At 58.1% G+C, this 25,002-nt stretch overlaps 1 protein-coding gene across 8 annotated transcripts in view; it reads left to right on the forward strand.

Annotated features, from left to right (window-relative positions):
* Positions 1 to 24,752, forward strand: part of Lilli (AF4/FMR2 family member lilliputian) — a 114,797-nt gene extending 90,045 nt beyond the window's left edge. For all 8 annotated transcript variants that reach the window (XM_076319611.1, XM_076319610.1, XM_076319618.1 and 5 more), the window contains 12 exons: positions 12,426 to 12,459; positions 19,334 to 19,388; positions 19,531 to 19,583; positions 19,964 to 20,480; positions 20,653 to 21,413; positions 21,505 to 22,471; positions 22,565 to 22,704; positions 22,779 to 22,973; positions 23,063 to 23,140; positions 23,220 to 23,316; positions 23,408 to 23,699; positions 23,785 to 24,752. In XM_076319611.1, coding sequence (XP_076175726.1) covers positions 12,426 to 12,459; positions 19,334 to 19,388; positions 19,531 to 19,583; positions 19,964 to 20,480; positions 20,653 to 21,413; positions 21,505 to 22,471; positions 22,565 to 22,704; positions 22,779 to 22,973; positions 23,063 to 23,140; positions 23,220 to 23,316; positions 23,408 to 23,699; positions 23,785 to 23,894 — 3,299 coding nt within the window. In that variant the 3' untranslated portion in view covers positions 23,895 to 24,752. The remainder of the gene's footprint in view (positions 1 to 12,425; positions 12,460 to 19,333; positions 19,389 to 19,530; positions 19,584 to 19,963; positions 20,481 to 20,652; positions 21,414 to 21,504; positions 22,472 to 22,564; positions 22,705 to 22,778; positions 22,974 to 23,062; positions 23,141 to 23,219; positions 23,317 to 23,407; positions 23,700 to 23,784) is intronic.
* The last annotated feature ends 250 nt before the right edge of the window (positions 24,753 to 25,002 follow it).

The following is a 25,002-nucleotide window of genomic DNA, read 5'->3' on the forward strand; positions in this document are numbered from 1 at the left end:
GAGTTTCCGGCCTCGGTCCCGTGCAACACCGAGGGACGTTATTCGTCCGCGAGAACGCGGGGAACTTTTTGTCGGATTGGATGTTTGTTCGCGAAAATACAAATACTCGTTTCAGCTTCCGAGCGTCGGCGACTCTTTCCAGGTTTGTTCGGGGCGGCGATCGGTGACCATGCGCGCCGTATCGCCGTAGCTCCGAGTCCCGCGAAAAACCTGTGGATTCATCGATATTCGAGCGTTTCCGAGCGGTGGCGGAGCGGAGGGGCTCGAAAACGGCCGAGGGAGCAGGGATACCGTTTCATGAATTAACCATTCGACGCGACTCTCCCCCTTCCGTTTGTCACCGATGCTCGAATATATACCGGCCACTTTGCGACGACTATTATCGCCGTTACGGCCGACCCTCTTCTCGGGTTACGCGATTCGCGCCTCGAAACCAACCATCGCGAGACTTTCGCTTCCGGTAGTTTCCGCTCGTTTCTCGCGCCCTTCCTATCTACCTCCGTGACGCGATACGGTTTCTTTCGCGGAGCGTTCTTCCGCGGGGTAACCAACTCGAGAAGATCTCGAGCCGATGGACGAGAAGACCATCACCGTGTTTGGAATCGCGACTCGCAGTAACCGGTGTACCCGTGTTCGAGGACTTTTCGGACGATTTCTCGTCAATTTCCTCGTCTCGCGAAACGGTCCATAAAACGCAGAATGATATTCCGTTACGGCGTTCGGTCGTCGCGAACACCTGTGCAAGGAGCACGCGGCCGCAGGTCGGCACGTGGAGGCTAAGGCGACCGTAGAAGAGCGTAACGTATAACCTTCCAGCTTGGTCGCGGGAGTTTTCCTCCCGCTTGGTCTTCCGTGGTCTGGCCGCGCCACCGTGGCTCCCGGTATCTACCCCCGCTCGTCGCTTCTCTTTTTTCCCCCTGGTCTCTCTCGTCTCTCTCGTCTCCCCCGTTCCCTGGTCCTCCTCTTTTCGACCGCCGCAAATGCTTCGAGAAGGACCAGCGAGAGCGGCGAGACGAGGTGGTTTCCATGGAAACGAACCAACCAGCCTCCGTCGCGACGCGGCGCGGCGCGGCGCCTCGGTTCGGTCTTCCATCGTCGCTCGCGATAGACCGAGTCGAGAACGATCGGTACCTCCGATACCGATCGCGAGAACGTCGCATCGATGGATCTTTGGTCGACGAGGCGTTCGGACGTTAACGCTCCCGTTACTCGTCCCGATCGCGGCTCGAGAACGAAATCGATCGGTCGCTCGAGGCTGTCGGCCCGCTCCTCTTCGATCTCCTCGAGCGAATCGCGGACACGCGCCTACGAGAAACGAACCGACCTTGCGCGACGAGTCGATCCTCTCCGGATCGACGGGGATCGAGCGAGCGCGGAACGGTTCGATCGCGACTCGAAACTTCGAGTTTTCATCGGACCCGGCCCGATAAACTCGCCGAGACTTTGCCCGGCTTGTCCGCCGGATAATCGCAGCAATTATCCATGGACCGATCCGCCTCGAATACCGCGACAGGGAATTTCAAGTTTGCGGTAGTAACTCCGCCGGTACCATCACCGATGCGCGGCAATTCCCGTGACATTAATTATTGAAATCGCCGCCGGCGTCCTCCCCCAATCCCCGCCTCTCGCCTCCTTCTCCTCCTCCGTTTCCTTCTCCGTCTCCTTCTCGGTTCTCCTCCCCGTTCCGGGGCGAGCCGCCTCCTTGTCATCCTTGCCGGGTTCGTCGGTTCCGCGCTATCTCGAACTCGGTTTCTCTATCTTTCTTCCCGTTTTCCCGCAACGGTGTATCGTCTTCGTCGGTCGAGTTTCCTCTCCCTCGGTCCCTCGGCTGGGCGTCTCGCTCGCGCTCTCGGACCTCGTAGCTCTCAGCCTCGTTTCCTAGTTCGCAGGAAGTCCCTTGGGCGAAGTTCGCCGAGAGGCAGACAGAGACTCCGCCACTTAATATTCAATCGCTCAGCCGTCTTGTCGCTCCTGGCGCGCGACGAGAACAAACGAGACCGATAAATTAATATCGCCGATCGAGAACTCGGCTCTTCGTTCTCCACGGTTCGCGGTGTTGGCACCGACGGAGTTTCCAGCGCGCCTCCTCGCGATCGAGCGTATCGTCGTTTCGTTAGTATTTCCGCGCGATCGCTCGATCGCGAGAAACGGGAAAATTTCCGTGCCTCGACCTTGAACCTACGATTCGACCGAACGAACGAGCGAACGCTCGCGAATTCGTCTCGAACGCGATCGACGAAACGAGCGAACCCAGCGCCGAGTAGTTTTTACCTTCGTCGAGGATCGTCCGAACGAACGGCTCGAGCTTTTTACCGCGAACGTTCGCTATTTTCCGCGGCTATCTCGTCGCGGAGGGAGGTCGTGTTTACAATCGCGGTAGAAGAGAGGGACCGGTGTCGCGACGAGCCGCGACGATAAAAACCGGTGCACGAGTCGAGGTCGTTGGTAACGCAGCTGGACGTGTCCGAGCGACGATTTAAAGCCGAGCGACCACGGTTTCCGCTCGCGACTCGCGATCAAAGACGTTCTCACCGTAACGATCGTCCTCGCCTTCGCCCTCGCCTCCTCTCTCTCTCTCTCCGACTTTATTAAGACGAATCCGGTGCTCCTCGAACCCCTCGAAACCCTCTCTCGCGCGGCCCTTCCGCGAAAGCTTTCTTGCGCGCGGGATAATTGCGTCGTCGCGGTGTTCGAGACCGCGGTAGGTCGTTAACGATACGCTCCCTTTCGAGGACGACGAGTCGTCGGTACCGATTCGATCGGTAGCCGAGGCAAGCGCGCTCCGAGTTTCCCTTTCGCCGCTTCGAAGTGCGCGGAACGTTCCAGACGCACGGACACCGCGATTCCGTTGCCTCGAGAGCGACGTTATCCACAAGCGTGCGTACACTTGAACGCGGAAAGTGTACGCGCAAAAAATCGATGCAAAGTTTCGCGAGCACCGATCCGAACTCGTCCAAGGGTTAACGAGACGCTCGATGCTCGACCGATCGGTTTCGTTCCGCGTTGTTTCGGTGTACGAAAAGGCGCGCGAAAATTTTGGCAACGCGGACCCGAGCACCGCGGTGAAATTCGAAAGGTCTATAGAACGAAGGACGACCGGAAAGTTAATTTATCGGGAGAAGGTAGGTTCGCCGGGGGCACCTTTGACATTTGCCGGAATCGATACCTGTTGAGGCTGCATTCGGTAGTCGGACGCGCGTGCAGCTGGTATTATTACCGAGCTGTACACGTGTACGCAGGCTGGGCGCGTGTATCATTATGTCGGTTCATGAATATATATGCGCGGTGTATCCGTCGAGGGGACGATCGATATACGTAAGCGTTTTTGTCGAACTCGCGCCCGCGTCCACGCAAACGGCTAATCGGAATCGTAATTAACCGCGGATCGAACGACGACCACGACGACGATATACTTTCCGCGAAATACGCGCGCGAAAGATCGTTCTCGATTTCGATCGATCGTTGGACCCGCCTCGCGATCGTTCTCCGCGGAGAAATCCGCGGAACTCGCGGCTAATCGTACGCGATCGACCGTAATTTCGTTTCCCCGCAACTCCGGGACCGTTTCGATTTCCGTTTGGAAATTTCGTCCGAAACGGAATTTTCTTTTCTCCGGTAACGGTCGATTTCGAACGCGCGGGTCTCCTCGATCGGGCATCGTTCGCGATCGATGTCCCGTGTACGTAGCCGACCGGCGAGCCACGAACGCGCAACGTCTATTACGGTTCACCGTGGAATACTTGGCTCGATCGATCCGATAAAATCTGGCTGGCTGCCACGCGGACGGAACGCGTCGTCGAGAAAAACTACGATTCCGAGTAATCGAAACTCGGATCGGTATTCCGTTTCGGAGATAAATAGGCGCGAAACGCGCGCGCGCGATTCTCTCCACGCGTGTCGTCGCGGATGGACGAAAGTTTAGAGCGCGTTCTCCACGCCTCGCTCTTGGAATTACTTTCCGAGTTGTACGTTGTTCGTCCGAGCTTAATCGGTGTTAGCGAGGAGCGTTTCGTTTCAGATGGAGAATCCAACGTAAATCGAACGCGATCGTTCGAGCTTGGACTCTTATTGGAGAAAATATCGTTGTCGTGTTTCCCTCTTGTCCGATTATCGCGAAATCGTTCGGAGGTTTCGATTCCGTATTTGCCCGGCGATAGTCTCGCGGACGAGAAAGCGAGCCAACGATCGAGATTCGAAAACGGGAAACGAGATCGGCGTTGGAATTTTTTTCGCGAAACGAATCGTTCGGCGGTCGCTCCGCGTCGGTGGTTCTCGCCAAGTCTTTAAACTCGGTCGTCGCGTCGCAGCCCGAATTCCAACGACGACGACGACGACGACGACGACGACGACGACGTTCTCACGTCGAAAGAGCGTATCCCGCGCGAACGCGCGTTAGCCCGATCGAGCGGCAAAGTCGGTCGCTCGTTGGCCCTGTGCCTCCTTCTGGAAGAAAATTCTCCGCGACGAGTCGGTCCCGAGTTCGAACACTCGGACGCTTCTGTGCGCTCTCGCGTCGGTTTATCGTCGAGCGAGCGCGAAAGAGGACGAGAATCAAGCGGATGGGAAAAGAAAGGTCCATTTTCCTAATAACCTCGAGTTCGGGGGGTTGGATTCGTCTTCTTTCCTACCTTCTTCCTCTCCCTCGCGTCTTCCACGTTCCGCTTCCAAGAACGGCGCAACGGGTTTCCTTCTTTCGTCGGTCACGCGAACGTCTTTTCGAGCCCCCGTTGAATCTCTGGACGTAGTTCGAGATAAACACCTGAAATCTTCTCCGAGAGGATCGCGCGACGAAATCGCTCCGATCGAGAGGAATTGGTCCGCGAGTGGTTTCGTCCGCGCTAAGCTGCACCCCGTGTATATCGATCACGTCGTCCCTCGAACGCGCGACGCCTCTTTAAAGGGAGACCGTTCGTTCACCGGAGAAGAAGAAAGGATCGTTAACGGTCGAAACCGGAAAGAGTTTCGAGGATCCCTTCTTTTTTTTTTCCTTTCTCGCGGCCGGAGGTGCGGGCACGGCCGGGGGTGGAATTTATAGGCGAAATCCGCGCGGAATTTCGTTCCGACGCTTTTCATCGAGCGCGAGCCACAGGCGCCAAAGGAAGAAAGGGACGATTCCGTGGGCGAAGAGAAGAAAGGGTGCGAACAGAAGGAGACCGGAGGGTAGCCAACTCGAAGGGACTCGAGGAGGCGAAGCGAAAGGGGTCGATAACACGTATTCGCTCGAGTCTCCCCGCTCGCCTCCTATCCGTTCTGCCCTCGAACATCCTCGAATCACCCCGCGCAACCAGGTCGGAGTTACTTAACGCGATTAGATCCTCCCTTTCCGCCCCTGCCACGGATTCGTCGTCTCCTACGGGCTTTTTCTCCACCGGCCTTTATCCGCGAGCGATCTCTTCCTTCGGACCGATCGGCCCGTTCGGCCCGTTAACTCGTTTGCGTTTTATCGCTAAAGCGGCGTTCGCGCGCTCCGAATGCCCCTTTTTCGCGGCTGAATACGCCGAGCACGGTCCGCCGGCCGACCGGCCGCCCTTAACCCGCGCGCGGACCTATTCACCGATGCGTTCGAGTATTCACGGGGAGGGGAGAAAAAAAAAAAAGATGGAAAAAAGAGTCGCGGACTCGGACGGTTCGCGAGTCGAAAAGGTTCCCCGTGGCTCGAAGAGGACATCGTCGTCGGTCTCCGATCGACGAGGCGTTCTCGTTTTCCTTCCCGACGGTTACGCTCGTGGTCGTTCTCCACTCTCGGTTATTTTCTCCTCGTTTTTCGTTTCCTTCCCCGATTCGAGACGAATCCGATCGCTCGCGGTTCCGAGCCCTCGAGATGGAAGTGATTTCTCTCTCTCTCTCTCTCGAGGTATTTGTTTTTTTTTCGTCGGAGACGTCTACCTTGGGGTTCCTTGGCGGGAATAGGGAAAAAACGCGAGCGAGCGACGCCGGGAAAAGAGCATCGCGTAGCGATCTATGTATAGTTATGCGCCCCGACGCGGTGAGTCACGTTTTTCGCTCGAAGCGCGCCGCTCGCGTTCGGACGCGTAGTCATCGGTGTAACTTTCCGACGCGTATAACCTTAGAAATAGATTTACAACGATATCTTGCCGAGCGCGACGCCGAGATACGCGTTGTATTTATATCCGCGGCGGCGGTGGTGATTTTGTTTATTTACACCGGCTCGGCTCGGCTTGCCGCGGCACAGGGAGGGGAGGAGAGGGGAGGAGTCGCGTTCGAGCAGGATTTTAATCCGCTTCCGCCGTATCTCTCGATGGCGTGCGCGTTCTCTCGAGAAGCGACGGAGAACGGTAGGGGCAGGGAGGGAGGGGGGAGGGGCCACATCCGGAAGGAAGAGGTTACCAGGCCGATCCGCTCGGCCGAAGCGTCTCGACGCATGGTGCGCGTTGCGTCACGAGTCGAGGAAGTCGATGACCCACCTCCTCCGTCTCCTCCTCTTCCACCTTCTCTTTCCTCCCTCCTTCCTCGCGGCGAGAGCCGAGCGCCGATGCACCGATGCACCGATGCACCGAGGAAACCGACTGCACACGCCCGGAACGCGTGCACCCGTCCGCGATCAACTTTCTCGCGCGTAATCGCGAGATCGGGCCGTCTCTCGAACCCTCGTCCTCGTCCTCGACCGCGAACGCGACCGCGACCACGACCACGACCCTCCGGAGGGAGGAGGGAGGAGGGAAAGGTTCGATCGAAAAACCCTCCTCTCCGTTTTCGTCTCCGTCCCCCGGTCTTCGGTTTATCGAGGAACGCGATCCTTTTTTCGCTGGAAAGAATCGTCGCGCGTCGAGGGGTTAATTAAGATTCCCGGCGCAACGCGGGAAGGGGGCCTCCTTTTCTTCGGTCTTAATTGGAGGGCTCTTTTAGCAATTAGAAGCCGAAGGGAATTCTTTTCTCTTAATAATTCGCCGTTACGAAGATATAAACGAACCTTTCGGGAACATCTCGGGGAAACCGTTCCGCCGTCCCGATCTTCCGGTATTTTCGCCGCGGTTCTTGGCATTCGAGCGAGCTTTCCCGTGAACCGGCCCGCCCTAAGCCCGCGAAATTTATTTTATATCCCCCAGTTTTAGGTGAATAGGAACGATCCATTGAGATTCGGGTTGCCTTCGAGGCCGGTTCTCGTTCCGCGCCCTCCCTCCCTCCCTCCCCTGTCTGCGAAAAGGATTTTCCACCGGAAATCTTGGACGAAAAGACGCGAAGCGGAGCCACTGCGTTCGACCTTTGCCGACGATCCGTCCCGACCGAGTCGAGCCGGTTGTTCCCAAGACCGATATCGAGCCGTCTCTCGAATGCAAATCGAGCGGAAGTCAACGACGAGCCGGAACGAACCGGCCGTCTTCTCCCTCGGTTTCTCCTCGGCCGGAAAGAGAAGAGAAACGGAAACCGAGGGCGCGAAGAAAATCGAGCCGGCTCGATCGAAACTCTTCGCGATCGTTTAACCTTCCTTTTTCCGCTCGCGTTCAAATTTCAAAAAAATCGGTGTTTTTCCGGCGCGGCGGGGTGCAACTAGTCGCTTTTGCGCCAAGAAGTTCTCCGTTTTCTCGATCATTCGCGTATCCGGTTCTCGAGGGGGGAAGCGACCTTGAACGGTCGAAACTCAGGCGATCGGTAAACTTCGTTTCGCGACGGAAGAAATCGTCGTGGAATTTTTCTTCTTCCTCCTTCAGGGCCCCCGAAACCGTGTCGGAGGGACGCGCGACGAGTTCGCGTGCGTCTCGAGGCGCGTCGAAAAGACAGAGGCGGAGGGGAGACGAACGCCGATAAGAAAGCGGAGACGCCACGGAGGCGTACGACCTTCGGCCGCGTATCGATTAATCGCGGGTTAAGCTCAATGCCGAGCCGAAAGCGATCCGGTGATCGGGGCGACGTCGAGTCATCGATCGGAAAACTCGCGTCGACGCGCCGTGATTGATTCGTTCCGCGACGCTCGAAGGACGAGCGCGAAACTTTTCGGCGCAAGCGATCTCTCCACTGGGCGGTTTCTTTCGGCGCTGTTTCTCGATCGCAGGGAACGAGCCGCGTCCCTTGCATCGTTTTCGAACTCGAGGCGACGGTAAGCGCGCGCGTTTATCGTCGATGAACGGATTCGTCGGTATCGAGTGCCATCCGTCTTTCGCATTGTTTTTTACGTGGGCGCGCGCAGAATGCACGGGCCGATGGTACGGCGCATTCGATAATACACGATTCGGTTGACCCAGTTCCGAGGTATCGAGTCTCGAAGTGGCGAAGCGTGGCGGAGTGTTAGCGGTTAGCGGTTTGCGCGGTAAACGGGGGTAAATACCGAGCGAACGACCGAGCGAACGAGCGAGCGAGCGAGTTCTCGGGACGCGTAGCCGGAGCATCGATGGACCTCGAGGGCGGAGATTATTAACCGAACCGGGTTGGAAGCGGAAAGAAAAGTTGCTCGCAGGGGCGAATACGAAACGATCTCGGAACGACGCGACGGGACGCGACGTCTCGTTAACCAACGGCGGTTCTTGGTCGGTATCGGCGGGTTCGCGGTCGCGAGCGGTAGTTAAATGTTTGCTCTTTATTCGGGACGCGAACTCGTCGGAACTCCCCTCCGTGGAAACTCGAAAGTTAACCGCAAGTGCGAGCGGCCCTCCAGCGAGGAGGAGAAGTTCCGTCGAGTTCTCGAGGCAACTTCCGGCTTCGACTGCGAAGAGGAGTCTTCCGTCCTTCGAGGACGCTCTCCTCCCTCCCCCCTTTCGACGCTCCAGGCAACAACCTCCTCGATACACGCGTCGAAGGGTTCGCCCGCGCGGACCGTTGCGCTCGAGACGCCGTTTTTCCTCGACGAGCGATCGCGCTCGATTTCCCGACGCCGAGTCGATAACGTCGATCGACGTCTCGGTCGATCCGCTCGGACGAGCATCGCGAGACTTCCCGGGCCGCGAATCATCGGGTTCTCAGTTTTCGGGTAAGCGTCGTTCCACGTCGACGAACGATCGCCTCGACGCGGGCAATGTTTCCAGGCATCGCGCGCGACCCGGAACATTGTTGCGTTTCAGCGAATCTGGGTCGTCTTTAACGATCGATCTCGTTATTTCCCTATTCGGCGTCTTTTATCGTATCGGATGCCACGCTCGGCTATGCCGAGGAGGGGATCTCCGTCGGGCCGCGAGCTCTCCTCCGAGACATCGAATATTAGAAATTCCGTTCGAGCTCCTCTAATAACCTCGTTATTATCGTAATCCCGGACCGTCTGATTTTTTTTCCGAGATACGGCTCGAGGATCTCGTTAGTCTCGCGTCCGCGCGGAGACGGAAAAATAAATAGGGAAGAGAAAAGCGTCGGCCTCGGTGATCGGGTCCGAAGCGGTTTCGTTCCCGACGGATGCGGAGGGCCGCGAGAACGCCCGCGGCCGGTTCGCGGACCTTCGTAAACGGTCGAACGCGTTGTTAATAACCGAGTCGATAAACGTCGCGCGATCGATGGAACCGAAAGTCGAGGGATTAGACCGCGAAGCGACGGAGCGACGTAGCGACGCAGAGGCGGGAGAGTGCGGAACAATCGACCATTGTTGCGCAACCGTTTGTAAATACGATCGAACTCTCGTCGGTAGCTCCGAGCGGCGAACGATCGACGCTACCGACGCTTCGCTCGCGCCATCTGCCGCGAGAAATCGGCTGCGAGACGGGCCTGCCTTTTAAGGGTCTGCGTTGCTCCGGGCGGAAGATATTGGTCGCTCAAGGGCACCGTTCGACCGTGTACGCGGCACCGGCCCGTTACGTCGCGTCGTACCGTTTCTTACGCGCGGCATCCGGCGCGATTTACGGTCGTCGATGCGACCTTGACGGACAAGCGTCTTCCGCCGCGAGTATGGTACGAAGCAAGGGCGTCGCTCGGTGCGCGGAAATTGGCTTCGCGAGGCGAACGGATACTCCGTGAAAACGCGGTCGAAAGCTGATTTCTCGGGTCGGGACGTCCGCGCCGATACCACCGGCTCGTCGAATCGCGATCGAGGAGCCGGCGAGACGGACGAGACCGAGAGCGAGCGAAACCGCTCCTCGAAGAAGGAGCGGGAAGGAGAAAATCGAAGGGTAAGGTGGTCCAACCAGATCCGTCCGCCGAAACAGGTGCACCGGGGTCCGCCTGCCGTTCGTCGAGGCGTGTGCCGACTAACTGCGCGCCTTAATAACGCGCGTTCGATCCTTTACGGACGGCGCGCACGCACGCATTTGCATAAACGCGGGCCGAGCGGTACGCGTACCGATCGATCCTAGCTCTCGCGTCGATCAGCGATTAGATCGAACGTCCGTGCTCGAATATCGAACGAACGACGATTCGTATTCGCGCGGCACTCGACGACTCGCGAGGAGGTTCTTCACGTGGCAAAGAAGAAGAGGGATTCGAAAGTCGGTCGGAGAGGGGGGAATCCGTTTCGGTGGATCGGAACGTTGTTCGAACGAATTCGATCGGCGAGTACTCGATTCTTGGAAGTTTCGTCGAAGCAACAGTTGGCCAGCAGTTTGCGGCGTCGCGACGCTGCCACCTAACGCGGTTTCGAAACTCGGTCGATCGTTCGCCAAGGTCGGCACGGATCCTGCGAATCGGTTTTCGAAACGCGGGTAATCGCGACGGGAGGGGCGTCGAAGAAAACGAACGAGAATCGCGAACCCCGGGACTCGAAGGACCGTTGAGAAGAGGGGAGCGTCCAACAAAGCGATCGGTACGCAGGTGAAGCGAAACGACCGTCTGCTCGGCAAGCTGCGTCGACCCGGCGAAGCCCCGGTTGGCGCGCGTGCGACTACCACCGGGCAGAAGCGTAACAGCGCCAGCGCCGGCAACTCGAGCCGGCAACGGGCCGGCTCGGGCCGGGCCGGGCCGTGTACGGGTACGGGCCCAGGTCCGGGCCCCCGAATGCCTCAGTCGACCGATGCGCGTCACTGCGAGCGTACGCCGGTAACCGCTGCCCGCTTCTTTTTCCCTCGTCCACGGTGCTCGCTTCGCATCGCGAAACACGTCTCGATGTGATTTCGATCCTCGGTTCTCGGCTTGCGCGCGACGCTACGCTAGGCCACGCGAGGCGAGGCGAGGCGAGGCGAGGCGACGCGACGCGTCACTGGGTGTGCAGCGACCTTGGAACACTGCACCAGTGTCGGAGGCTAGGCGATTTGCATGCGCGTCGATCGATGGGACGCGGTCGGTTCGAATTTACGCGGCGCTGCCGGCGCCTACTCCGATCCGACGTCGGACAAAAGCGGCCGTTGCTCGAAAACCGAGGAAAGGGGAGATCGATCAGGCCGCGCGGAAGCGGCCTCGAAGCACGTGCACGCGCGAGCAACGCGAGACACGGGCCCGAGTCATGTTCAGCAGGTTCGAGCTGCTCCAGGGTGCGGTCAGCTATCTTCTGTTATCAGGTGCGCGCACACCGTCCTCGATCCTCCTTTCGAAACTCATCGCCGAGCGGAAAACGACCGCGATACACCTTACTCCGGTTAGCACCGAGCGGCGATAATTACCCGTTGGAACGTCGCCAGGGAATATTCGTCGCTTTTGTCGAAACGAGAGTTACGACGCCCGGCCTGGTGTACGTACTCCGCCGCGAAACGATCTCGCGCGATAAATCGTCCCTCGCGTCGGAGAACGCGACGCGTCCAACTCGGTAACCGTAGCTCGTTCGCGGTGCGCGCGGAATTCGCCAACGGGAGAGTCGGATTCGAAGCGAACGTTCTCTCTCTCGTCGGTTGAAATTTTATAAAACGCGTCGCGATCGAACTCGGTCGAACACCCGTTGTCGAGTCGCAACCCTCTCTTTCGAGGCCGAGCTCCCCCTTTTTTCCACCTTCTTTCTCTCTCTCCTTTGACCCAGTCGCAGCACTCCGTCCTTGTCCGTCGCAGCCCCTTTCTCGCAACGTACGTGCGTGCGTACGTGCGTGCGTACGTGCGTGCGTGCGTGCGTGCTGCTTTCCATTGTTTACGCAATGGCTCCTCGAGCGGCTCGGTGCGCTCCCTCTTTCTGGCTCTCCGCGCCGTCACCTTTCTTCCCTCGTTTCTTCGCTCGTTGGGTCATCGCGTTACCAACGAGCGAACTCGCGCCACGCGAGCCGAGATTACCCGCTCGGGGATCGTTGCCGCGTTTTCCGTTGGAATTCGAGCCGGAGGGGAGGGAGGGGCACGGCTCGTCTCTCGCGCGAGAAAACGCGTCGCGATGCGTTCGCGATACCGCGTCGATCGATAAATAAATTGCCGCGCGGTTCTTTCCGTCGAATCTCGAAAATTCGATCTCTGGTCGTTCCAATTTCGCGGCCGGTCGTTCCAGTTTCGCCGCGAACGAATCTCCCCGCAACGACGTCGTTCTCTCGGTCGGGGAACTCTCCGCCGCTCCTCCTCCGGATCCGTCGTCCTTGGACGCGGACGACCGGACGCTAATTGACTTCGCAGATGCTAATTACCGTCCCTTTTCTTCTTTGTTTCAGAGCGCGAGAGGCACACCGCCAACAGGCTATCCGCGTAAGTATCCTATAAATTCGACGTACCTCGAGGAGGGCGAACCAATCGTCGGCCGCGAACGATGCGCGGCGAGCGTCGAGATCGCCGCCTCTGTCGTCCGCGGAGAGAAGAACGAGCTCTTCGAGATCGATCCCCGTCGAGGACGAAGTTAATCGCGCGTTCGCGCGTCGATCGAATCGTTTCGCTTGGACGTTTTCCTCGGGACCGATTCCTCTCCGTCCCGTTCGTTTCCCCCGGGGACTTTGCGCGATTGTTCGCACGGGTTCGAAATTACGTGCTCGATGTTCCGACGAATCCGAGGAAGACGTTTTCCGAGCGGTTCGGAGACTTCCTCTCCGACGGCTTCGAGAGCCTCGCGCGTTTCTTATCGTCGGGACGATTTCACGGTTTTTTTCGAACGGCGATAAACGGCGAACTCGGTCGCCTCGCGAATATCGGGGGCAGTGTGTTGAACGCGCGCGCCCGCGCGCGTGCGTTTCGGCTCTCGAGAATGCAAAAGAGATAGACGAGCAGCGCTCGCGATCGGAGCAACCGTGGAATCGTTAACCGCGAAGGTTATCGAAGTCGTCGACTTCTCGTACTCTTTGACGGAACTCGGTGCTCCCGCGACGTCTCCCACCGTTTTCGAAAACCGATACGCCGAGGTACGCGATACGCTGACGCTGACCGAACCGTTTACGAGATACCGTCGTAAATATTCGCGATAAGCTCGAAACGAAACATCGTAGGTCGAGAAGCGACTCTCGCCGCTTTCACGGGCGAGAGCCGCGACGCCCGGGCCATCGAACGAAAAGATCCAATTTCCGCGTCGAACCTTTCGAGCGTGTTCTCACGGGCACGAATCGTCGACGCCGATCATCGAGCAGAAAAAGATTCCGGAACGTCCGCGACGATATCCTCGAGGTTAAAGCGATTCGTCGAAAGATACGTTGCAAACCGTTGCGCAACGTCCTCTGCGTATGTAAATAGCCGAGTTAATTTAGCGCAACAACGTAACCCGAAATATTCTTGTCCTCGCAACGAGACGGAAATCTCGTCGTTGCTCTCGCGAATCGTTTCGCGACGTTCGAACGTCCATCGACGCGATTCCGAGGGATTTCGAAAGTTTCGCGATGCCCGCGAAGGTTCGCGCGGGTCTCGAATCGAGAGACTTTAACGCGCAGCGACCGTAACGCGAAAGGGCGACGTTGCTCGTTAGGCGCGAGGGAGAAACCTCGCGAGACGATCGAAGATATCCGCGTACGAATCGGGTCGGAGATTTTCTCGAAATCGAGGCTCGTCGTCCGATCGAGCGAGCGCGAGGAAATTAACGAGCCTCGAAACGGTAAGCGGAACACGTTCCCGCTTTCGACCCTCTCCGGGCCGTCGTTGCTCGAGGGTTTTCGGCCCCGACCGGCGTAACTGCCCCTAATAACCCTGCCTGAGTTGGTTCTTCGATGGAAAACTGGGTCGTATCGCTTATCGACGTCGCTTTTTCGCCGCAATCGGGACTCGGTCTTGCGTAAACAACCGCCGCATCGCGCCGCGCTCGACGCGATTCTCGTCGGTGTTTTTCGTCCTCGAGAACCGGGACCGCGAAAAATTCGAATTTCGCGGCTCCCGGGGGTCGTCGCGTCGCGAAGCGACTCGTGATCTCGAATAAACGTTAACGACGCCTCGGAGCCGGAAGGACGGTTAACTTCTGCGCGGATCGGATCGGAACGCGACGCGCGGCTTCGACGCTCCGTTTCAGGGAAAGAGTTCGCAAACGGTAGTCGTCGATCGTTTCTTACGCTTCGCGCGCGCGTTCGAAGATCACCGTGCGACGGATCACGCCTCGTGCGCGAACGATATTTTTTTCCACGAACGCAGGCGACGACGCCGGAGAGACCCGGCTCGTTATCGCTCGAACGGCTCGCGACCTTGTCCAATTCCGATAACGTTCGACGCGAGCCGCGCGCGACGATAGGGGATTTCGCTTCTCGCGCGAACTCGCGATAAAGTCGAGCACTTTTCGTTCCTCCTCGACTTTGTCTCTCCACTTCGACTCGATCCTCTCGATTTCCCAAACGCGATAGCGGAACCGCTCGGCGATAATCCCGGTCCAACGATCGTTCGATCGTTTCGAAGGCCGAGTAGCGGTCTTCGATCGACCGAGACGCGACCAATCGACGCCCGATCGTCTTCCACCGGTTTACATCGGCTGGCTAAAAATCGACGGGGTCGAATCGCCACCTTCTCGCGAATACGATCGCGAGATTCGGCGAGTCAGATGGAACTCCTCGAAATTCCGACATCGACGGAAACGACGTCGAGCAATTGGCTCGAATTCGATCCATTCGTCGAAGTAACGCGTGGAAAAGGGGAAACGAGCTCTTTCTCGCGGAGTCGATCGAGACGGTGGCATCGAATCGCCGGGTTTCCGGTCGGAATCTCGGCAAGCGCAAACTCCTTTCTTCGCGTGCGTACGCGGCGGTGGAAACTCGATGTTTAAAAACGGAGAATTTGCCGAAAGCTACTGTACCTTTGCCAATCTGGCGGCGCACGTTTCGCAAAGTTTTCACGGTTTTGTTTCCCGTAACCGATCCTCGAAGGGAACACGAGATCGAATCGTAGTCGGATCGAAGAACCGTCTCCGGTGGGCGCCGGAATCTCGTTATCGCGGTGTCTCGGCGTCCAGTGAAATTTTTCTTCTCCCCGCTGGTCGTCTCGCGACGAGAAAACCACCGTGTCGGGGACAACGCTCGTCGTTGTTCGCCTCGCTGTTGGATCCCCTCGCGGAAAGGTTGGCTCGGACAAGCGCGTCGTTATTCGGTTTATCTCGAGCGCCCGTTCTCACGGAATCGTGCGAGTTGGCGCGAAACGCGAGACGACGACCGTTTTCACGAGCTACTCTTTCGCCGGAATGGGTTCGCGCGGCGAATCAACACCGCGAGAATCGTCGCGAGTGGAATTTTACGCGTCGAAATTTCGTCTGAGCGTCGATCGACGAGTTCGACGTCTCCTTTAGCGATCGAGTTTGTTTCCCCTTGGCGCCCTACCTTCTCGCGACACGCGTACTCGCGATACACGCGTTTGCGCGTACACTCGTCCCGGTTTGGAGATCCACGCGTTTCAAAGATCCACTGGTCCGCTCGGTCTCGGATCTCTCGGATAATGTCGTAATTACGGCGTCTCCGTTCGCGAGGAATTCGCGCGCGAAGCGAGAAGGAACGGAACGGGTGCAGGCAGGGAGGTTGGCTCGAGGCGACTTGGACGCGCAGATGGCGCGTAGAACCGGGAGCGGCGAGACGACCGCTCGAGGGGTTAAAGGCGAGAGTGGAAGCGCGACGCGCGGACGCGGACGCGGACGCGGACGCGGACGCGGACGCGGACGCGGACGCGGGAGAAGAGGAAACGGGCTCGGGAGGCGTCCAGAGGGACGTAGAGAGAAGACGAGAGAAAAAGAGACGCTCGAGGTAGAAGCAATAAGGGGTTAAAGGGAGGAACGGACGGGGAGAGTGCCGCGGAGCGCGTATCGAAAACGCGCGCGCGTTCGCTCGTTCGTTCGCTCGCTCGCGGGAGGGGTTCGAAACGAAGGAGGAGGAGGAGGCGGCGGAGGAGGACGAAACGAGACAGAAGGGGGAAGGAGGGCGAGAGAGAAACACGACGGTACACGCGCTGGAACTTCCAAAGTTATTCGCAACAGGCAGCTCGCTGGTCCGCCCCGTGGAATTCTAGGTTCCGGTGCCGGGAGCTCGGTCCCCCTTCACTCCCCTTGGACCGTTCTACCGCGCTTACGGTCTCCTCTCGTTCCTGCGCGCCACCTCCGGCCATCTTCTTCCGCGGTGTCGCGGGCGGCGACGATCGGCGTCGCCCGGGTCCGGGAAACCCCGACGTCGCGGTCGTCTTTCGAGACGGACACCCGGTACGCGTATCCCCGCTTCGCTCGACGCTGCCCGCGCTCCGATTCAATTATCGCGCGAAACGTTGAACGATCGTTGGGATCGCGGCCGCGCGATTTTCGGGGAGAGACGCGAACGATCGACGCGTCCGAGAAGGGTAAAAGGTTTATCGGCGTTTCGATTACCTAGACAACGGGGTCTCGCGACGGTTAGGATCCTCGTCCGTTCGCGACGAGTGTAAAACTCGCGTGGAATTCGAGTTCCGTCGCTCGTTCGCGTTTTCGAGCACCCGGTAGGTCTCGGTAGGTGCAACGTTCGTGGAAAATACATCGCGCGAGCCGACGGGGATCAACGTTTGCCGCGCGAAACGTAACGGAATTTCCACGGGCCTTTGAATAAAATATTCCAGCGAATCGGCGGAACCGAAGGACGGTTCGCGTAAAATTCGTCGGTCTGGTCTGTTTCGCGTTGGCAATTACACGGGCGTCTCGTCAAAGCGTTTAATTCGATGAAAGGGCAGCCGGGTCGCGGGCCCGGTTGGCTTCCTTTCCCCCTCCCCTCCCCTCCCCTCCCCACTCCGTTCCCCGTTCTCCGGTCTCCGGTCTCCGGTCTCCGGTCTCCGGTCTCCCCTGTTGTCGGCTCGCGTTTCTCTCTTCTTTTTCCCCGGAAACGTTTCGCGTTCGTTCCCAGCGGTGCCGGATGCGCGGTCTTTCTTGTCGCGCGTCGACACACCGCTCCGGTCCGCGTTTCTCGTTCGTGTCGTCTCACCGGCACCTATCCACCGCCGCCATCGTCGGCTCGTTCCGTTCCGCGTGTTCGCGCGCTCCTCGTACGTGTGCCGCTCGGTGGACGCGGTCTCGTGCGCGTGCAACCGCGCGGCTAGGATACGGCCGTGTTCCGTTGTAAACCGGAGGGATCGCGCCGAGGTTAAAGAAACCTCGGTTCCCCGTGCCCCGCCGCAAACAGGTTCTGCTCCTTTTTCCCCGCGATCGCCGGAACGAGCCGCGTTAACGCGGTGACAGATGGAAATAGATTCCAGCCACGATTACCGAGTACCGTTTACCCGCGAATCGACCTTTCCGACGCGTACCGTCGCGAACGGTGTCGATAATCCCCGCGTGGATTCGTTCGACGAACGCCCGCGATCTCGGATCGTCTCCATCCGGAAACTCGACCACTGCGGAAAAAACGATCGTCGAAATCGAGCTCTCCTCCCGTTACGAGCACCGCTGAAATTACCGGATCTTCGCGAAAAACGGTAGCTTCGCCGCGAGGTGGGTATTCGGTTGTCGCCGATCGGTACTTTCGATTCCGTGGACCCTCGTGAAACTCGTTCGCAGGCACGAATCGTCCTTCGTTGAGAGCCTTGGTCCGAGTTCGGCGTACGTCGCTCGGCGCTTCTCGACGGAAGCCGTTCGTCTTGTCGCAGGGTAGGAAGTTATCCGCGGAGCCCGGTAACGAGAAAACGTTCCCACGGAGCCGCGCGAGCAATTTGTACCGTTCGAGGGTCGCGCGTTCCTCGAGTGGTTCTCGCGATCGCGACGTTCGCTCGATCGAAATTTTTAACGCGACCTTGGACCCCGTCGCGACGCCAAATTCCACGGAGAGGGGAAACGGTCCGCGAGACGATATCGTTCGGTGGAAACCGAGCGCGCGACCGCACGCTGGCTCGCTAGCTCGCTCGGCCGTATCCGCGAGCATCGACGAGGACGCGGGACAGCGTGTTTAGGGTCGATGACCCTCCGTACATCCGCGTTCGGCGCTTCGCGTACTTTACCTCTTTATCTCCCAGCTCGCCTCCATTTCCTTGCTTCCACCGTAGCTACTTCTCGCTGCTTTCCATTCCCCCCTTGCTCGCCACACTTTGTCCGTTCTGGGAGTACCGCCTCCGTCTCCGTCTCCGTCGCGTCGCCTCGCGTCGCCTCGCGTCGTCGATCGAGGGTGAAAGGACCCTCGTCTTCGTGACTCTTTTTTTCTTTCTTTTTTTTTTCTCGTTCCCTCTCTCCTGGTTTCGTTGGCTCGTGCGCGAGCGGACAGAGAGATCCGCGGTCGGACAGGATGTCGATATTTCGGTGCCCGCCGCGACGATAAATCGCGCGGTATTGTGGCCCCGTCCCCGTGCACGGGGACAAACGCCGACTGGAAGTTATTTTCGCGGAAAGTCCGGTTCGTTCGTACGAAACTCCGATCCGAGTCGCCGGATTTAGAACGGAGACGCAGCCGGATGCGCGACGCGAGGAATGCGAGGTTCGCGGAAGGTTGCTCGAGATCGAGCGACCGGTGCGTTCAACGCGAACGTACCGAAGCGAGGAAAACGAGAATCGGTGCCCGATCCTCGGTAGAGGCGAGGACGTCCTCGAAAAGATCGCGGGTGCCTCCAGCTTGCGAGCCGATCGAAACCCCGTTCGGTTCGTGCGTCGATTCGCGGCCCGTTGGAAGTCAAAAGCGAAAGTGTCAACGGGGAGCGCGAGGAACACGCGAACGGAGCTCGGTGACAAAGAAACCGGCGCCGGAGGAGGAGAGAGGCGCGCGTGAAACAGCAGTTTCAGAGATCAATGAACGATTGTTCCTACCTCGACTCCGCTCCCCTCGTCTCACCTCTACTCGCATCGCATCGCATCGCATCCCATCGCATCCCATCGCATCGCATCGCATCGCATCGCGTCGCATCGCATCGTATCGCATCGCATCGTATCGCATCGCATCGCATCGCATCGCCTCGCATCGCATCCCATCGCATCGCCTCGCCTCGCCTCGCTTCGCCTCGCATCGCCTCGCATCGCATCGTCCGTGTTCTACAGGTTGCCGCGGCACGCGTTCATCGTGTACGCGTTCTTCTTCTTGTCGATTCTAATCGAGAGCGCTTCGTCCTCCCGATCCGCTCGCGGGCTCGTTCTTTCCACCGACGACGATTTCCAGGGATATAAGAATCGGTCTCGATTCCGATCGAGCTCTACGAATCACCCGAAAGGAATGTCGGCGTAAACGTTGCCGTTTCGTTTCTGTTGCAGAGATTTAGAAGGGGACCTGAGGTTGTCCGAGGACAGCGACGATGAAACGAACAAGGTACGGGGCGAGACGTTCGCTCGAAAACGTGATCCGTCGATCGGTTCTCGATCGATCGCTCGGTAGTGGGAGGAACGGGGGTTGTCTCGTTCCGCTTTGCCGTGCGAAATTAATTGGTAATCGTTTCGGTCTTTTTCCACAGGGAACGTCGTCGCGGGCAGCGAGGGGAAGCAGAAGCCCCGACCTCACGGTCGAGTAAGTATCCGTTTCGTCGATACGGTCGTTAATTAGCGCTCGTTTTGCAGTTCGATCGAGCAGCGCGAAAATTAACGCGGCCCGCTATTCGTAACGATTCTTCGAGGCAGTCGTTGCCGCGCGATTTCTCCGTTTCCCGATCGTTTCGGCGTTCGGTGTATATTCCGCGAATACGCGTCCCGTTCGAAACGAGTCGGCGGGAGTTTGCGCTCGGTCCAATTAGCGTCACGAGGGGTCTCGTTCCTCGCGATCGTACCGTCGTCGAACCATCGCCGGGCCGGAGAAGTTTTTCGCCGAAGGACCGGCCCGGTACCGGTAGCGTTCGTCGATCCGCTCCCGTTTCACGTTCCGCCTCTCGACGAACGTATTTTGCTCCCCAGTTTGTCGACGCCGTTGATACCGGCGATGACACCGGCGCCGCCGCCTCTGGCGCCCATGTCGCCCATGGGACTCTCGCCCGTGGGACCCTTGTCGCCGTCGAGGCCGCTCAGTCCACCCAGACCGTCCTCACCGCCCAAGCGGACGACACCGGACCGAGCCCTCTCCCCGGCACCGGTCAGCCCTCTGCGGTCCAAGGGCTCCCCGAGCCCGACGATACATCAGAGGCCGCCCAGCCCACCCGGACAGGCGCCCCAGAGTTCCGGAAGCGCGAGCTCCAGCTCCGATTCCGGATCGGATTCCGGATCGGACAGCAGCGACGACTCCGAGGACGAAACGGGCAACCAGCCCGCAAAGGGACCCTCCACCCCGCCCTCCGTCTCACCCAAGACCGACAATCCGATCGAAGACCCGCCGCCCGCGATAGAGGAGTCGAAGCCCAGGTGGAACCTTAGCTCCTTCTTCAGCAAAACGGCCGTGCCGCACGGCGAGCAAAACTCGGAGAACAAACAGCCGCAGGTACGCTTCGATTTCGACCAATACCGCAGAGTCCGTCTCTCCCTCTCCCTCTCCCTCTCCCTTCCTCTCCCTTCTAGGGAAACGTACCTTTGCCTCTCCGAGTCCTCCGAGTCTATCGCGACTCTCGATCGCGGTGCAGCTTCCTCTCGTGAACGCGAACGTTCGTTTCCAGGATTGCAACAGGCGGCAGAGCTCCCCGGTGGTCACGGTGGACACCAGAACGCACAGGGACAAGGCAGCGGCCCACGATTGGAAGCTCGACGAGGCTCTCAAGAGGACCCACAACGCGACGATGATAAGCCTGCTCAGCGACAGCGATCATCACTCGGATCAGGAGAAGAGCCAGCCCGTCGAGGAGACGCGCGCCCAGACGGAGAAACCAAAGGCGGCCGACACCAGGAAACGGGGACGACCCAGGAAACCCACCAAGAGCCCGAAGCCCGGTCACCGGACCTCCGACGAGACCCTCAAGAACGGGAAACCGCGAAGCAGAACGAGAGGCGTCGGCAGTCCCATGAAGAAGAAGCAACCGATATCGAAGGCAACCATCGCGACCAGCGACGACGGCAGCGACGACAGATCCCAGGGTGCATCCAGCGCCTCCGACAGCGATCGACCGAACAGGGTGTCGCCGGTGGTCGCCACCGTCGTCAGCGAGAAACGACGAACGAGATTGAGCGGATCTTCCAGCGAGGACGAGAACCCGACCACCGGTAAGCGCAACAGCGCCTCAGAGGACGACACCACGCGCTGGAGGAGAGTACCCATCAAGAGGAGTAAGCTGGCCGACTCTCCGAAGAAACAGGAGAAGAAGAAGAGCCCGGCGAAGGCAAAGTCCAGAAAGTCCAGTTCGCGGGTCGCCAACGTCGGTGGCTCCGATTCGGACAGCGAATCCGAGGTGTCGGTGAGAAACAGTCGCATCCAAGTCGCCAGGTGAGCGAACCTTTCACGCGCAACGGTGTATTTGCGCCAACGAGTACGCGGACCGAGTAATCGTTTCTTTTTCTTTTCTCTTCCTCGACAGGGTACCTCCGAGACCAAGGGCACCTCTGACGAGGACAACCTCCCCGGAGAACTCGGACAGCGACAACAGTCCGGGTCCAAAGTTGCAAGAGGAGGACGCCGGTAACGTGCAGGACAAGAAGAAGAGCGACACGCTGCGAAGGGTGTTCTCGACTTCGGTGGGTGGCGGGAAGGGTGGCGGTAAGGGCGGGAAGGGTGGTAAAGGCGGAGGGAAGTGCGGTATCTACGTGGAGGAGTACACGACGTCCGCCAACACGCCGACCGGAGGGGAGAGCCCGTACAAAAGGCCATCGTCTCAGGCGTCTAGCGTCATTCAGTCTTTCCCGTCGCTCGCGTACGTGAACGGTGTCCCGAGTTTGCTCTGCAGGATCGACCTGACCAGGTTACCGCATATATCGCAACTGTCCAGAGGGCAAGAGCTCAGGCAGCGCACGGAGCTTCCAGACACCAGGCCGTCGTCGCGGCAAACCTCCGCGTTGGTCGTCCAGCCCCCTCGGCCGCCCACGCCGGAAGAGGGCGAGATCGTCGACACGCCGCCGCCTCAGCAGCTACCTTCGGAGACGAGGATTCACGGGGACGCGTTGTTGGCCGACGGCGACCACAAGAATCGCGCTGTCGTCAAAGGCGAACCGATCTCGGACTCGAAGAACGGTTGCGGCATCGTGTTGAGCGGTGCCGGTGGCGGCGGCGGTGTTGGCGGTGGCGGCGGCGGTGGCATCGACATCGGCGGCATCGGCGGCATCGGCGGCGGCGGTAGCGTCGTCGGTGCAGGTGCTAGTGGTGCTAGTGGTACGGGTAGCGCGCCCAAGAGGAAACGTAATACGAGTTGTAGTTCCGTGTCCAGTTTGAGTACTGTGTGTTCCGTGGAGTCGAAGGCGAAAGGCTCGGGAGAACACAAAGAGAAGAAGAAGAGGAAAAGGAAACGCGTGGACGTCGAAGCTGTTCTATCCAGGCCATCTTCCAGTCAGGTAGATAACATTTCGCCGATCGTTTATCCGCGCGAGCGACGCGGCTGTCGCGTCCCGGATCTAACTAAGCGCGATCTCGATATTGTTCAACAGCAAAGTGATATACAGCCAACGAATCACGAACGGGAAGAAAAACCCGACACGAGTCTATTGCCTCCACCGCCCCCGCCTCAGCGCGTCTATTATTCCTACTTCAATCCTCAGAACGAAGTGTTGGAGGATCAGGATAGGTGGTAAGTGATCGAGGATCGCTCTCGCGAACCTTTCGGAGCGAACTCTTTTCGATTGGGAATTTTGGCTACCGCAGGGACCAGAATCAGTACCTGATGGAAGCGAAACGGCTGAAGCACAGCGCCGACAAGGAGTGCGAGCTCACGGCGCAGGGTATGCTTTACCTAGAAGCCGTTCTCTGCTTCCTGCTCACTGGCAATGCCATGGAGTCGGATCCTCTCACCGAGAGGGCGTCGTTCACCATGTACAAGGATACTCTTAGTCTCATCAAGTGAGTACATCTCTAATTAAGCGCAAACTACGACGAAGAGTGCTTCCTAATTAAAGCGATCTCCGATTTCCCCTCGCCCCTCCCGCTAGGTACATCTCCTCGAAGTTCAAGAGCCAGCAGAACAACTCACCGGAGAGCAATATACATAACAAGCTGGCCATTCTAAGGTGAGTGCGCCACTTCGAGGCTTTCGTCTATCGCGCGATTGCGTTTCAAAACGCTGTTGTCTCGCTTTTGTTGTTTCAGCCTCTTTTGCCAGTCCCTCATATACTTGAAGCTCTTTAAGATGCGCAGACACGAAGTCAAAGAGAATCAAAAGATTCTCACCGACTATCATCAAAAGGTGAGCACGAGCGGAGATACCGCGCAGACTTTTACCCGACTAGCCCGACCACCGACAAAAACCAACGCGTTTCCTTTCGTTGTCTCTTCAGCCCGCCCAGGCAACCTCGGTGCAACCGGAAGGCCAAGGAACGCCTTCTTTGTCACCGACCCCGTCACCGGCCGGCTCCGTGGGTTCCGTTGGCAGCCAAAGCTCCGGGTACAGTAGCGGCGAATTGGCGAACCGAGGTGTCGCTTCCGGTCAGCCGCAGCTAGCGCCGTGCGTTAACGTTCCCCTCGGCGTTCACACAGCCATGGCGAAACAAAATCAACATTTCGGTTTGCTGTTGAGCTGTCACGATCTCTGGGACCAGGCAAACGCTCTGGTAACGGACAAGCACAGAGGTGAGCTTTGCGAAATTCCCTCGTTCCCGGTCTCGATTACCATCCAATGGTAATTGGATTACTCTCCGTTTCCCCTTTTCCTCAGATTTCTTCATCGAGCTGGATGAAAAATTGGGACCCCTCACGTTGAAAAGTTCACTGCGCGATCTGGTGCGTTACGTTCAGGCTGGCATAAAGAAGCTCCGAGATCTCTGACCACAGTGGCATAGCCCCCGACCACCCACCCCGAATTACATCACTTCTCTCCCGCAAAACATGGCCACGTATCCAACGATGTTCACGTAAGGACGGTCGCGACGCGTTGAACGGTCTTCGTGGGATTTGGAAGGAGCACGAGAACGCCGATCTCGTGCCGGCGGTGTGATACGCGTTAGAAAAATTTCGGAAGAGCGCCGGAGAGAAGTCGAGTTTATTCTTAGCAGGCGAGGACTGTTCTCTTTTGGGGTGGCACGAAGAAAAGAATCACGGTGGTCCGGGGGGAATATTCGGCCGCGAGGAGATCGTTGATTGCACTCGCTCGCGCCTAGGACAGCTAATAAGTTTCTCCATTTCGGGGTCGAAGCGCCCTGGCATTTTTTTCGTTCGACTCTTAGCATCAACTTTATAGTCAATTCGAAGTGACTCGTCTAACCAGTGAACAGCAAGAGGGGGAGGGAGGCTCGTCCCGCGGGTCCGTTCTCGACCGCGCGGAGAACCTCTCTTGCACACTCTGCGCATAGCGTGCATTACTTATTTTTGGAGACGAGGATTCAGCGCCGAGGAGAGAGGAAAAACGGCGATGTAAAATCGAAGAACGAAACGATACGCGAGGATAGTGGAATTTGGAAAGAGTACGATGGTACACGCGTTTGGAGAGCCAAGAAGCGTTGTTTCTTTTTATTTTTACTTTATTTTTTTTTTTATTTTTTTTATTTTTTTTTTTTTTTTTTTTTTTTTGGTTTCTGTTTGTGTAAATTACCGCGATGAATTGAAATCGAACGGAGAAGAGAGGAGAAACGGACGAAGAAGACGAAGACGAAGACGAAGACGAAGAAGAAGAAGAAGAGGAAGGGGGGGGGGGGGGGGAGAAAAATACGACGAAAAAGGAATAAGAAGTGCCACAGAAGCGCCCGTGTGTTCTCGCTTTACGGTGCGCCGCAGCCGACGTTACCTGAAGCATGAGTTTCGTTTTGGCGATTCGAGTGCGACGAATACACAAGGATATATACATATATGCATATAGTTTATTACTTATATAAATATATAAATAATTATAAATATATATATATATATATTATATATATGTGTGTATATAAATATAAAT

This window comes from Ptiloglossa arizonensis, chromosome 9 (genome assembly GCF_051014685.1).
Source record: "Ptiloglossa arizonensis isolate GNS036 chromosome 9, iyPtiAriz1_principal, whole genome shotgun sequence".
Lineage (NCBI taxonomy): Eukaryota > Metazoa > Arthropoda > Insecta > Hymenoptera > Colletidae > Ptiloglossa > Ptiloglossa arizonensis.